Here is a 15608-nt window from a genome sequence, read left to right on the forward strand (position 1 = left end):
AACCACACAAAGCAGAATCCTTTTTTCCATTTACATATATGATACTTATTTTTATTCACATATATGATACTTAAAACTGAAGTAAAAATCAATATTCTATTTTATCAAATAATGAAATGTTTGACCCTTTTCTTTTTATAAATCATTTCTTTTAGGCTTTTTTTTTTTGCCAGGCAATGGGGTTAAGTGGCTTGCCCAAGGCCACACAGCTAGGTAATTATTGAGTGTCTGAGGTCAGATTTGAACTCAAGTACTCCTGACTCCAGGGCCAGTACTCTATGCACTGCACCACCTAGCCGCCCTGTATAAATCACTTTTTAAAAAAGCATAATGATTCTTTTAGATGCTTTTAGATGTCCAGATGTGTATCTGCCTGCATATACCCTTATTATACATGTGCTTATAATTGTGACTTTCTCCTTGGTCATAAACCTCATATTTTTCAGAGGTAGGACATGAATGAACTCAGGTTTTCTTGTCTTCCAAGCTGTCCTTTGATCTATCTTGTCACACAGCCTGTTTCAATTATGACTATTGTACAGAGATCACACTTAGGAAGAAATTTGTCCTTCCTTGAAAAAAAAAAAAAACAAAATTCATTTACAGCCCTGCTACCAATTGACAAGCTTATACTATTTCCTTTTAATATTCAAGTCATTTCCTAAAGAGTAAAAAGGTAAGAGTAAAGACAAAAAATAACAGAAGTAGTCCATGTTGGAAAGGATTGAGAAGGCAGATTCACTAATACATTGTGATGGCACTATCATTTGGTCCAACCAGAGAATCCTATATGCACCTTCTCATTTTCATACTTTGTTATTTCATTCTGAAGAGGAAGAAAAATATGAAAAGGGATGAGGGTTTCATGCCTCTAGCAGTAACTTTCCAAATACTTTTAAACCTAAAATAAACTGTTTTAATGCAGAAATTCATCCGGTTTGAAATAGCCATGTGACAAAAAATAACCCAAAACCTTATTAAACACAGGCAAAACTCAAAAGCATCGATTTTGGGGCCATTTAAGTGTAGCAGGAAACAGCTTCTCAACCTAAGTAAAGCCAGTGGAAATAACTAGTTTATATATAGCATAGTGCACTTAATATTCAGATTGAAGACCATAGGTCAAAGAGAAAAGATTAAATTGCATTCATTGTTTTTATGTTTAAAAAGACAAGGAAATCCAGATATATTTTTTGAAAGATTGTTAAATATAATGACTAGACTAAAACAAATTTTTCTGCTTCAAGTGTACAAGTTTCAATTACTGAGAAAATTCTATGTAGAATATTTCATTTTCCTATAAAGATGAATAAACCAAAATATGTTGTACTTGTGTGTATGTGTGTGTATGCATTCTTGAAAGAAATCTGATTCGACTATATTTGTTTTAGTCAGGTTTTCCCTTGTTAAGATTAGCACAGGAAGATCTGACCAAAACAAATATAGCTTATGATGACAACAATATTATCATTTATAAACTAATTATTTAAAATATCCACAGATTTTAAAAATGCAGATCTTAAGAAATTGTTGTCTAACTACGCCTCCCTTATCTTTAAATTTCTGCAGTTGATTTTTAAACTCAAAGCATAAGAGTATACATTTTTCCCATTAGATGAGATTCAAAAATGGGGATTATTTAAAACAAAAAATTATAAGAATTTTTAGAATAAATTTTATTTCGTTAAATTTGGCCCATGTTCAAGCCTGTTGGAATCTTTCTGAATTCTGACTTTGTCATTGCCTGTGTTATCTTTCTTTCCCACATTTGTGTCATCTGAGAATTTGATAAGCTTCCATCTCTCCCTTTATCCAAGGCTCTGGTAAGTTAAACAGCAGTGTCATGCATAGATCCCTGGGGCAGTCTATTGAACACCTGCTTCCAAGTTGTTCTCTAGCCATCTAAAGACTACTTAGGGTCTTTTCATTCTGTCTTAACCTAAATGTACCATTTTCTAACCTAGCACTCATCTTGTTCACAAGAACAAACTGAGAGGCTTTGTCAAATGCTTTGCTCAAATCTAGGTAAACTCAGTCTGTATCATTGGTACTCATCAGACAAGAGAAGTTAGTAGGATCTGTTCTCTATAAAGTCAATGTGGTTCTTGGTGATTACTACTTCCTTTTCTAGCCGTTCATGAACCATGCACTTGATTATATTGTACCTTCTAGAATTTTGCCAGAAATCAAAGTCAAGTTTACTGATATCTAGTTTATAGATTCTGTTCCCTTCTCTTTTATAAAAATGAGAACATTTGTTTACCCTATTTGCTACAGCCTTTCAAAGATCACTGAAAGCCAATAGCCACATTATCCCATTGTTTCAGTTTCCATGGCTGGAGTCTTTGTCTCTTGCCTCTATTAGCTTTTTTTGTTGTTCTGTTCTTTTCAGTTCATAAGTTATTCACTTTGTCAGAATTTGGCAAGAATAAATAGCTCAAATTTACCTAGCAATTGTTTTAAAAAAAAATTCATTTACAATAGTAAACAATCTGACTTCTTATGAGAATTGGGCGGGGGGGGGGGGGGAGTCAGGAATGAAGGGGGATTAGCACTATCATGATATCAAAACTATGATAAAAACACAATCATAGGACTACAGTGCTAATTTTAAAAATATAAAAGTAGATCAGTGGAACAAATTAAATTAGCCAGATCCAGAAACAAATGTCTGTTAAACTAAAAAACACAAATAATAGGGACAGGACCCCATGTTCAAGAATTAATTAGAAAATTAGAAAGCAGTTGGGCAGAAAAATAGATTGAGACCAGTATCTTAAATTTATCTCTACCACAGCGAAGCCCAAATATATACTCAACCTAAATATTAAAGATCATGAGATCATAACTAGCGTAGGATGGGACCTCAGCCCATTCAGTTCAGTTCCTTCACTTTATAGAGGAGGAAGCAGAGGTACAAAGCTATTAAGTGAAAAAGCCTATTTTATGTACCATAATCTGTTCAAGGTCACAGAAGTAATAAACATCAGAGAAAGATTTTAACTCATATGCTCTGATTTCACTGTTTCAAGCTATATCACCCTCTCCAAGCCCCAAATTAGAAAACAGAAAGGGGTACCTTTCAGTACTGAATATTCTAAAATAATGTCTTAGAAAGAACTAACTTCTCTTTTCCCACAAGCATCTCATAGCTGCCCTCAGCAGGCTGGACCAGATGATCTCTTAAGTTTCATTGCAGTTTTATAGCTATTGTTGTCTGAAGCTACTCATCATTCACTCTGCTACCATCTTAGTTCATGCACTAATACATATCTTTAGGGTATCTAGCCTAACCTCCTCATTTTATAAATTAGGAAGCTGAGCTGCAAGGAGATCTTTACTTGTAGGAGGTCACATATGTTTGAGTATCTAAAGTAGAATTTGAAACTCCCAGTTTTCAGACTTCTTTCCATATAGTACTATGCTCCCTTCCCCTCACTTTTCACCTTGATTTGAGTAGCCTCCTAAGGAGTCGTATCATCACCAAATCTTGTGCAATCTTGTGCTTGTTGGTAGACTCTTAAACTCCTCCAGAATACACTACCACCTACTGGCCTCAAGCCAAAGCTGCCAATACCAAGATCTCAAATCTTCCAGTTCTCTGCTCTTCATGTTATTGGGTATTTATCAGATATTTTGCAGTCAAAAATGCTATTTGCTCCTGAAAGTAGTAGGTGACAGTGAAGAGTCCACAAAGATCTCAAAAAGCAAGAATTTTAGGTTGAATCTAATGTAATGAAGTAGAACTGAGAGAGATGACCAAATAGATTCAGAACCAAGAAAGAAGTCTTACATTTTGGGTTAAAAAATCTTCTTCACAAGTTGAATAGGTGAGGTGTGGCCAGAATAGATAAGGGACCTTAGTGAAATGCAAGCTCAATATAAGTCAGTCCAAAAGGCAAATGCAGGGATTTGATGTATTACTTGAAGGCATTCCTATGTTTGTTATAGTTCCCCATGCTAGCTAGAAACTCACTGATATATTTGTATTGCTGATACTTAAAGTAAAATATAAATGTATGTCTCTTGGTATCTTGTTCTGTGGCATCAGGCAAGGACAAGAGGAAGCAGACTGTGTAGGGAACAGAGAGTTGGGTAGATTTGGAGTCAGTGAGATCTGAGTTGAAGTGCCACCTCTGATTCATATTATAGCAACATGACCCTCTATGCAACACTCTTGCTCTCAGTATTCCATGTGACTCTCCTCAGTGGGTCCTGGCAGAGGAGATACTGGTCTGCATTAGCAGAGGGTATTCTTGACTTAGAGGGAGTTTCCTATAATTAGTGAAATCACAGGACTAGTTTTTTGAAAAGTCCAAATGAGTTGGATGCCTCCAATGGGAAAAGAAGAAAAAAGAGACTTTTTCTTCCCCCTAAAGAGATCACCCTTCCCATTGCTCTAGAATGCCCCCAAAACTAATGGTGATATGTTGTGAGTATCTAAAATAGAATTTGAAACCCCCAGTTTCTCACTGTCACAGTGAGGTAGAGAACTAGTTAAGTGACACATCCAAGATCATTTTTTTGGTTATTGTTTTCAGTTATGTCTGACCCTTTTGAAGTTTTCTTGACAAAGCTACTGGAATAGTTTACCATTTCCTTCTCCAGTTTATTTTACAGATGAGGAAACTTAAGACAGACAAGGCTAAGTGACTTGCCCAGTATCACACAACTAGTGTCTGGAATTGGATTTGAATTCAGGAAGCTGAGATTTCCTGACTGCAGACCTGACACTCTGTCCTCTATACCACTGTCCAAGAATGCACAGGTCATAAAAAAAAAAAATTGAGAAAACATTTGTATCCAAAGCCCCAGACTCTTGAACCTCTTCCTGTTGTACCAAGCTATGCTATATCGCCCCCCCCCCAAAAAAAAACACCTTAAAACAGACTTCAGAAAGGAGCACCTTTCACATTTAAGACTGGGGAAACATTGTAATTGTGAACACAGTTGTTCCTGCTTCCTGTTGGTAGCAAAAGAGAGCCAGAATAGTTTAGACAAAGTTTATATAACTATTTACTATACATTTCCCACCCTCTCTAAACTAATCAATAATCTTTCTGCAGACAGTACAAATAGTCATTAGTCTGCTTTAAGCAGTCGATTTAGTGACTAGCTAGATGTATGATTTTACTGTGTCAACCACAATTGGGAAAAAGTTTTGAGTTTTTTTTTTTAATTTTTGCTTTGTCTTTGAAATTGCTTTTCCAGAAATATGTTTGTTCAGTGCTTTACATAGAATGGATAGTTATTTCAGGTAAGGGAATAGAGAATCGACTTCAGAGGTTCTGCCTTTGACTGTACTCTTAAGATCCGTAACTACTCAGGGCTTCTAGGCAGTTCTTTCTAGGAGTAGTTACAGTCTCTCGTCATCATTGTTGTAGTTTCCTCAATATAGAGCTCCCTACACTGATGAAATCATAGGTCATACACTCCCCAGTCCAAAACCTCAAACTATTTTAGTTCAATAAGTAATATATTGTATTCATATTCCTGTAAGCCTTCTGGATTACTAAATTCTCCAGTGACCAATGCTTTTTACCACAGATGACAGTTTGATAGGTATGCAGTGATTGACCCATTTTTTGCTAAGCTTGCTTATGGTTGGAGAATTCAGCTTTTTGGAAGAATAACAATTTGTACATAATTCCTATGTTAAATTTCTCTCCTGTTTTTCAGTATATATCTCTTTTCCTCTAGGATCTTTTCAGAATTCTCTGGATTTGTTATTTTAGATAACCCTAGACTATGAGATCCTAGAGAAATTTAGCAATTTTTAAGTGTATAATCAGTTGTTTGTTTTTTCCAGTGAGTGAGTTCTGTCCAAAATGACCTTCCAAGTGAGTTTCATTGGTGCAATTTTGAAAATTACATTGCTAAACTCTTATATTATTGGATTCTATGCTTATTTGTTTTTTTAATTATTTAATTTTTTTAGCATTCAGAGTTCCAAATGTTGTCTTCCATCTATCCTTCCCTCACCCATTGGGAAGACAAGCTGTATGATATCAATTATATATGTGAAGTCAGGCAAAACACATTTTCATCTTAGCTATGTTGGAAGAAAAATTAAAAAGAAACATAGAGAAATTTTTTTAAAGTGAGCTTCATTCTATACTCAGAATCCATAAGTTCTTTGATATGAAGATGGATAGCATTTTTTTTATCATGAATCCTTTGAAGTTGTTGTGATTAGAATAGCCAAGTCATTCACAGTTAATCATTATTACAATATTGCTGTTACTATGCACAATTATCTCCCAGTTCTTCTCAATTCAATTTGCAACATTTAATAAATGTCTTGCCATTTTTTTCTGAAAGAAAACCCTTTGTTATGCCTTATGGCATAATAATACTCCATCATGATGAGCATCCCCTCAATTTCCGGTTCTTTATCAGTCCAAAGAGGGCTGCTATAAATATTTTGTGTTTGTGTGTGTGTGTGTGTGTGTGTGTGTGTGTGTATAAAACACCTTTTCTTTTGATCTTTTTTTTTTTTTTTAGGTTTTTGCAGGGCAAATGGAGTTAAGTGGCTTGCCCAAGGCCACACAGCTAGGTAATTATTAAGTGTCTGAGACCGGATTTGAACCCAGGTACTCCTGACTCCAAGGCCGGTGCTTTATCCACTATGCCACCTAGCCGCCCCCTTTTTATCTTTTTTATTGTACAGATCTAGTAGTAGAATTGCTGAATCAAAAGCTAGGCACAATTTTAAAGCCTTTTGGGCACAGTCCCAGATTGTTCTTCACAATGGTTGGACATTTTACTGCACTGTCAATAATGCATTAGTGTATCTATTTTCCTATCCTTTCCAATAGTTATCATTTCTCATAGGTGTGAGGTGATACTTCAAAAGTGTTTTAATTTCACTTTTCTCTCTCTAATCAATCATAATTTAGAGCATTTTTTCATAGTACTAGAGCAAGAGTTTCTTCTGGAAATTATTTATATGTCTTCACTATCAGTTGGGCAATGTCTTTTATTTTTTATAATTTTGACTCAGTTCCCTAGATGGTTTTTTTTTCAAGGCAGCAGGGTTAAGTAACTTGCCCAGGGTCACACAGCTAAGTAAGAGTTAAGTGTCTGAAGCCCAATTTGAATTCAGGTCCTCCTGATCTGGTGCTTTGTCCACTGTGCCACCTAGCTGCCAATTCCCTAGATGTTTGAGAAATGATAACCTTATTAGATATACTTGTCATAATTTTTTTTGATATTACTTAATTATCCATAGTACTATTTAGCAAAATTATCTTACAGTTAGATCTGTTTTTGCTTTGCTTTGTCTGAGATTATGATTGCCACTTTTGCCCTCTTGACTTCAGCTGAAGCATAATGTTGTTGCTTCAGCCCTTTATTTCAACTCTGTATGTGTCTGACCTAAGTGTGTCTCTTACACACACACACACACACACATTGTTGGATTCTGGTTTCCAATCCATTATGCTATTTACTTCCATTCTCAGGGTAAACTCATCTCATTCACATTCAGTTATGATCACTAATTTGCATTTCCCTTGTTGACATAATTTTTCTATGTCAAGTCTCTAACTAGGAGAAACAGAAGAGGTTAGAGACAGTGACAGTAATCAAGTAGCAGGTTAATTAATTATTTTCATTGTAAAGAACATATTTGCATACCAGGATTTCTCCCCTGATTGAATTAACACCTTGCTTTAGTGGAAGCAGTTGATATATACATGAGCTAAGGGGAAAACATTCAGTTTTGGGATTTAAGTGATTTTCTCACCAGTACAAGACAGTAGATACAGATCTTATTACACAGTTTTCTGATTCACTTTCACTTAACATAGGCAAGTACATGTTAGGGAAAAAATGCAGGTCTATCAGGATTAAAACAAATTATTCTGGTTGGTTTGTACTTTTTGATTCCCAGGTCAGAGTCTGTCTCTGAAAAGAATCTCTGGAAACTAAATATAATAATTATTAAATTCATTAGACGTAACATTGATTGATATGAAAATCACAATTCTTTTCATATCATTTATACCTTGTTTTTCTATTTTTCCTTCTCTCTCTTTTTATCCTATCCCTCTTCAAAAGTCTGTCTTGCGGGATGCCTAGGTAGTCCAGTGGATAGAGTACTGGCCCTGGAGTCAGAAGGACCTGAGTTCAGATCCAGCCTCAGACACATAATAATTATCTAGCTGTGTGACCTTGGGCAAGTCCACTTAACACCATTTCCTTGCAAAAAACAAAGAAACAAAAAAGTCTGTCTTGCTTCTGATCATTGCCTTTCCCAATCTGCCTTCCATTTGTCATCCCCTCACCCTCATATCTCTTATCCCTTACACCCCTTTATCTTCCTATTGAATAAGATAGATTTCTATGCCCAACTGAGAGTATGTGTGTGTTCTTACTTATTTTCACCAATTTTGAAGAACATGAAGTGCAAGCATAGCCTAGCACCTTCCCTTCCATTATATTATAAAAGCACTTCCTTGAATGCCTCTTTTATGTGAAAAAATTTGTGCCATTCTTGCTTTCTCTTCCTCCTTCTATTCTTCACCCCTTAATTTGATTTTTTTAGATAATCATCTCATCATAGTTAACTCACAATCCATGTATACTCCTTCTAATTGACCTAATAATGATAAAGTTTTTGGGATTTACATGTATCATCTTCCCATATGGGAATATAACAATTTAACCTTATTGATTCCATTATGATTTCTCTCGCAGTTTACCTTTTTTATTTTTTCTCTTGAGCCTTATGTTTGAAAGTCAGCACTGGTTTTTTTCCCATCTGGAATGCTTGAAAAATCCTCTATGTCATTAAATGTGCATTTCACCACCACCACCATCACCACCCCTGAAGGATTATACTTAAATTTTGCTGGGTAGGTGGTTCTTGGTTGTAATCTTAGCTCCTTTGTCATCTGGAACATCACATTCCAAGTTCTCCAATCCTTTAATGTAGAGTCTACTAAATTTTTGTTAGCCTTACTAGATCCATGATATTTAAAATATTTCTTCTGATTGCAATAATTTTTCCTGGACCTGGGAGCTATGGAATTTGACTATAATATTCCTGAGAGTTTTCATTTTCAAATCTCTTTCAGGAGGCAATTGGTAGATTGTTTCACTTTCTATTTTACCCTCTGCTTCTAGGATATCAGGGGATATTTTCCTTGATACTATCTTGAAATATGATGCTTAGGATCCATTTTTGATCATGATTTTCTAATAATTTTTAAACTCTCTCTCCTGGATCTGCTTTCCAAATGAGATATTTAACATCTTCTCCTTTTTTCCCCTTTGCTTTGATTTTTTTTTATTGTTTCTTGATCATTAGATTCCACTTGCCCAATTCTAATTGCTAAGGAATTATTATCTTCAGTGAGCTTTTGTACCTCCTTTATTTGGCCAGTTCTACTTTTTAAGGAGTTTCTTTACTTCAGTGAATTTTTCTACATCTCTTTTCATTTGGACTGTTCTGCTTTTTTTGAAAGTGGTATTCTATAATATTTTGGAGGGGCCTCTTTTACCAAGGTTTTAATTCTTTTTTTCTTAATTTTTTTACTTTGCTCTCAGTTATTCTTAGACCTAGAAGTACAGCAAAGACTTCTGCTCCCTTGTTACCAGTCACAAGCACTTCTACCCACCCTAGAAAAGTTGCTCAGAACTGTTGATGGGCAACAGAATTGCCAGTCAGCACCCAATTGTTAGTTGTACTCAGTGCCAACCAAAGGACCCCTGTAATGTCTTTCTAGCATAATGTCCAACTGCCTTACCATCTCTGGTCTGAAAGCTAACTGTTGCTGCTGTCATAATCGCCTCCCTCTGGAATTTTAAAATGTGTTGCATTGATAGTGATCCTACTATAGTTTGCAGAGTTTCATGATTTTCTTCAGAAATGCTTGGTAACTCTGGAGTTGAGGCAGAGAGAGTATATGTATGATGGTTGCTCAGGGATTCTAAGGGCAGGGATTGACAGTGTAGGAATAGTAGAAGGTCAAGGGACTGTGTGTTTCTCGAGCATAGCAAGTCCCTAGACTAGTGAAACCAGAACATTAGTGATAGAATGGGAGAAAAGGCAACAGCTGAGGAACCAGCTGGTCACAATCAGGACAAAGAACAAGTTCATAGGGAATGAAAGGATCATGGCATTTTAACTTGGAAGGGTCCTGGATCCTCTAGTTCAAACTCCTCCTCTTCCATCTATGTAGACTTGAATGTGAATGGGAAGAATAAATGGATTGTTTTTTTTCTTTCTTTTTCACCTCTCTTCCCCATCACTGCCTCCTGAATCAGGAAGTAGAAAGTAGTGAAGCAGTTTGGCATATCAGTCAGGAATGGAAGCAATGAAGGAGCACTTGTTCTTGTGCTCAATCTTCATAGAATATTCAGGAAAAGGAGCCCTTGTAAAGAATGTGAAGTGCAAATGACATGTTGATGTGTTAATAAAAAGGAATGGTTCAGAGATCAAATGAAAGTATTCAGAAGTATTCCCTTAGAAGCAATTTTAAATCTTCTTTTTAAATATTTCTCGAGTGCCTACTATGTTCAGGCATTGTGCTAAATACTGGGAATATAAATTTTAAAAAAATTTAAGTCCTTGCTCTCAAGGATCTTACAATTTAATGGGAGAAGAAAACAAACAATAGGAAACTGGGGTGAGAGGAGAAGGAAAAGAGTGTGAAAATAGCCAATAGAAGGGACTTGATGCATTTCAGTCCAAGGAAGTTAAGCAGGTGGGAAATTAATAATGATATGACTGACAATCAAGAATTCTTTGCTCCAATTCTCCAGAGTGGCAGAGAGTATTCAGGGTACCTATGAGGGGCAAGGGCCAAAGCTGATTCAGTCTCAAATGAAGGATGATAAGGTTTCCTGGAGACATGATATAATTCAGAAGAAGAGCACAATCTGGTAGGCATTGAATATGCACATTGGTGAAGCCTTTGGGTCTCTTCTCAGAATAATGTTTTTAAGTTACAATGGAAATTACTAAATTGAAATACAATTGTCACAATATAAAAGATTAAATCCCCAGATCCCAGGTTATAAACCATGCACTTAAGATAAGAACAACTGGAAACTGAATTGAAGGTTGGAGATAGGATCTTCTATTGGAGCAGCAGGTAGAAAGCATCAGTGAGCCCAGTACTATTTGAGGAACTGCATTATGGGAGATCTTTTGTTTAGAATGAGATGTTAATTAGGAAATTTTTAAAACTTGGCAGGTGGGGTTAAAAGCCTTTGTTGATATTTCCTTTGTTTTCAAAATTTTCTGTTACTGTATTAAAACTACCAATTGTACACTGTACCAGGTTGCTTCCAAGTGTCAAAATTGTCCTAAGAACCAGAACTGGACCAGAAGCAGAGAATTTTTCCTCAAAAGTCCTTCACACCAAAGTAGTCCCAACACAAAGTGTTACAAAAATAGTTCTATCTGTTAAAATAATTAACCTTTAAAGTTACTAAATATACCTTATAGAAATCATATTATGTAGAATAGTGGATCAGATAGTTTAGGTACACAAGAACCATAGTAAATACTTATAGTAATCTACTGTAGTTTGATAAACTCAAAGATTCCAACTTCTGGAATAAGAACTCACTATTTGAAAAGAACTGCTGGGAAAATTGATGGCAGAATTAATAAGTATACCATATACCAAGATAAGGTCAAAAGGAGTACATGATTTAGACATAAAGATCTTACAAGTGATACCAAAAGCAAATTAGGAGAGCAAGGAATAATTTACCTGTCAGATTCATGAAGAAGGAAAGAATTTATGACTAAACAAAAGATAAAGATATTATGAAATGCAGAATAAGAGAATTTGCCCATAAACAGGCAATTTTCAAATGAAGAAATTAAAACTATCTATAGTTATATTAAAAATGTTCTAAATCACTATTGATTAGAGAAATGTACATTAAAACAACTCTGATGGACCATGTTATACTTATCAGATTGACTAATATGACAAAAAAAGGAATTGTTAAATGTTGCAAGAAGATATAGGAAAATTTGAACACTTAGTGCATTGATGGTGTTGTGAACTGATCCAACCAGTCTTGAAGAGCAATTTAGAACTTTGGCCAAAGGGCAATCCAACTGTACATACCCTTTGATCCAACAATATCACTCCTAGGTCTGTATTCTAAAGAGATCATTTAAAAGGGAGAAGGATTCATGTGTATAAAAATATAACAGATCTTTTTGTGATGGCAAAAAATTGGAAATTGAAGAAATATCCATCTGGCATATGAATGTAATGGAGCTCTATTGTTCTATAAGAAATGAAGAGTAGGTAGATTTCAGAAAAACTTGATGAACCTGATTAGCATGAACAATATTAAGTGAAGTGAGCAGAACCCGGAGAACATAGTACACAGAAACAGCAACAATATTGTGTAATGATCAACTATAATTGATTTAACTCTCCTCAGCAAAAGAATGATTCAAAACAATTCCAAAAGACTCATGATGGAAAATGCTATCACATCCAGAGAAAGAACTATGGAGTCTGAATGCAGATCAAAGCATATTTTTTTTATTTTTGTGTTTTTGTGATTTTTTTTCCCTTTTGTTCTATTTCTTCTTTCACAATATGACTAATGTGGAAATGTGTTTATGTGAGTAATGATGTCTTAGGAAAGGGGGATGGGAGAGAGGGTGAAAAAATTTGAAACTTCAGATCTTATAAAAAATGAATGTGGAGAATTACTTTTACTTTTAATTGGAAAAAAATACTATTTACCAAAAAAAAAAATTAGTCTTTCACCAAAGGAAAAAAAATGTCACCTTTTAGAGACCATCCAGTCCATTCCTCTCATAAGTAAAGAGATTGAGGCTTAAAGAAAGAAGTGATTTGATCAAGTTCTCCCAATGGATCCTGGGCAGAGTTGAGAAAAGTACCCTTTTTACCTGGTTGCCAGTGCATTGTTTTTCCCACTGCATCAATGCTTTCCATTTTTAAAAGTAATACTTACATTGTATGATGACCAATTCGGATGGACTTAAGTCTTCTCAGCAGTTCAGTGATCAAGGACAATTCTAAAAGACATGTAATGAAAAATGACATCCACATTCAGAAAAAAATTTATGGAGTTTGTATGCAGACCAAAGCATACTATTTTAACTTTGCAAAGCTCATTTTGTGTTTCTTTTTTCTTTCTCAAGGTATTTTCCTTTAGTTATGATTTGTCATTCATGGCATGTCTAATAAGTAAATATGTGTAACATAGTTGTCTCTATATAACCTATATTATCAGATTACTCATCATGGGGAGAGGGAGGTAGAAAAAATGTGGAACTCAAAAGCTTATAAAAAGATAAATGTTAAAAACTACCTTTACATGTAGTTGGAAAAATAAAATAGAAAGACATTAAAAAATAATGCTTAATTTTTATCCCTTTTCAGGTAACTAAAAACTTACTAATTTGCACAATGGATAGTACAAGAGAGAATAACAATGAAAAAGATGGGCTTCTGCTTAGAATGGGACTCAATGATAATAAAGCAGGAATGGAAGGATTAGATAAAGAGAAAATAAATAAAATTATCATGGAAGCCACGAAGGTATGTTTTTGTTTCTCATCATTAATTTTTAAATTGTTATTTCTAAAGCAATATCATTTTAATTCTCATTTTGAAAATAAGTAAACTTCAGATATGTTTTAAAGTATTTTGATTTATTCTTTTAAGTTATTGTTGTTCCTATAGCTGTGTACACATAAAGGATCGAATTGAATGTAATACTCATTTCATTATTTATTTTTGGAGGTTTTAACCTAACAGATTTTGTACTTAAGTAAGTCATGTTTTAGTCCCATCCCTACTGATCTGCATCTTTTGTTCTCTAAAATCTAGAATATTTATAGTCATTTTATGATGATTACATAATTTGGTAAAGGGTTTATTGATGTCCATCTATGGGTAGGGTCATTAATTATCTAGTAGTGCTATGGAGACACTGGTGCACCTTAAAAGGAAGGAGTGGATTGTGAAGAGCTTTGAATTTAGCTGTGCAGAACTAGGCTGTGTGGGTAATATAAGAAACCAATTTAAACTTTATTTCATTTATTTATTTTGGTGCTGTCTCCTCCCTATCACAACCAGAGAGAGATCAGGTCTCCTAAGTCCCATCTCAACATTGATCATCAAGGAAGCTTTCATCTGCTCTTATTTTTTCAGCCTAGGCCAGTCAAATCCTCAATAAGTAGCCTGCTGCTGGGAACTCGCCATATTGGTGCAGGCTTAGTGGTTACATACACTAGGTGTTAGCTGTTAGCTCTCATCAGCCACGTGACATGGGCTATCACACCCTACAGCCAACTGAAGTTGAAAGATTATGAAGGGGGGCAGCTAGGTGGTGCAGTAGATAGAGCACTGGCCCTGGAATCAGGACTACCTGAGTTCAAATGTGGCCTCAGACACTTAATAATTACCTAGCAGTGTGGCCTTGGGTAAGCCACTTAACCCCATTGCCTTGCAAAAATCTAAAAAAAGAAAAAAGAAAGATTATTAAGGGATAGTAAATCTGTCAAAACTTGATAATATGAGCACTAGAAGAACCTCTGAGACAATTAATGTGGTGGGGGGAGAATACCAAAGGAAGAGCAGGTATGACAGCAATTTCTGTATCAGCACCGTTAGCAGACACAGAGCTATAGTCATTCATAATGCTGTCATAGATGGAAAAAAACCAAGCAGAAACAGAGTAGGAATTATGGAGATAACAAGAAAAATAGCAGCAACAAATTATTTAATAATGATTAGGAGTCAAAGAATGTTGGTGCCAATCAGTACCTGAGAAACTCAGACTACAGAGACAATACAGGTGAAGTAGCTTTTGGTATTTAATTAACTTTTGTTTTTGCCTAAATAACCATTAGAAATGGTAACCCACAGATGTGGTCTCATCAATCAATAAATATTAAATCTAGGCACTGTGTTAAGTGCTTAAGAGAGTAACACATATCTCTTTGTTGAGGCATGTTCTTTGCATTGGTATAATCCTTAGACCTTTTGATCTTAGATCAGTTACCAAATTACTCATTCCTGTCTCTGGGGTTTGCTTAGTTCATTTACTTCATCCTCATTATTACCAGTGTATTTTTCTAATTTAGGATTGGGCTTATCTGATCCTGCTTTTAGATCTGACTGTAATCTCTGTCACATTGCCCAGAGTCTTAAATAGAACATTGTTTTATGTTTTCTAATAACTTTTATAATAAGGAACAATATGAGGTCATATTGGGAAATAAACGGAAAAAGTCTAGAAATAAAATAACAAATTTCAAAGTTTATAGAGTAATGACCCTGTATCTTGATTTGCAAACCTAATTTTTTCCCTGGTCATTGATTCCCCAGACTTTAAGATGAGGACCCATGAGACTTTAACATTATTATAAGGAATTCTACCAAACCTCAAAGATTTCTATAAAACATTGTCATTTTTGAATCATAGAATCATAGGTTTAGAGCTGGAAGGGACTGTAGAAGTCCTATTGTCTTATTCAAAGAAAAGGGAACTCTGAGACTCGGAGAGAATCCAAGTGACTGCTCAGGGTTTACAGGGGTAGTATGTCACAGGACCATAATTCAAATTCAAATCATAGAACTACAAATTCA

At 35.1% G+C, this 15608-nt stretch overlaps 1 protein-coding gene across 2 annotated transcripts in view; it reads left to right on the top strand.

Moving 5' to 3' along the window:
- The window catches only part of POLK (DNA polymerase kappa), a 107537-nt gene that overhangs the window by 30726 nt on the left and 61203 nt on the right, over positions 1-15608 (top strand). For both annotated transcript variants that reach the window (XR_012472451.1, XM_074206842.1), the window contains exon 2: positions 13395-13553. Coding sequence is in view for 1 of the 2 variants with exons in the window: in XM_074206842.1 (XP_074062943.1) it covers positions 13422-13553 (132 nt within the window). In the remaining variant the exon portion in view is untranslated. The remainder of the gene's footprint in view (positions 1-13394; positions 13554-15608) is intronic.

Source organism: Macrotis lagotis, chromosome X, assembly GCF_037893015.1.
Source record: "Macrotis lagotis isolate mMagLag1 chromosome X, bilby.v1.9.chrom.fasta, whole genome shotgun sequence".
Lineage (NCBI taxonomy): Eukaryota > Metazoa > Chordata > Mammalia > Peramelemorphia > Peramelidae > Macrotis > Macrotis lagotis.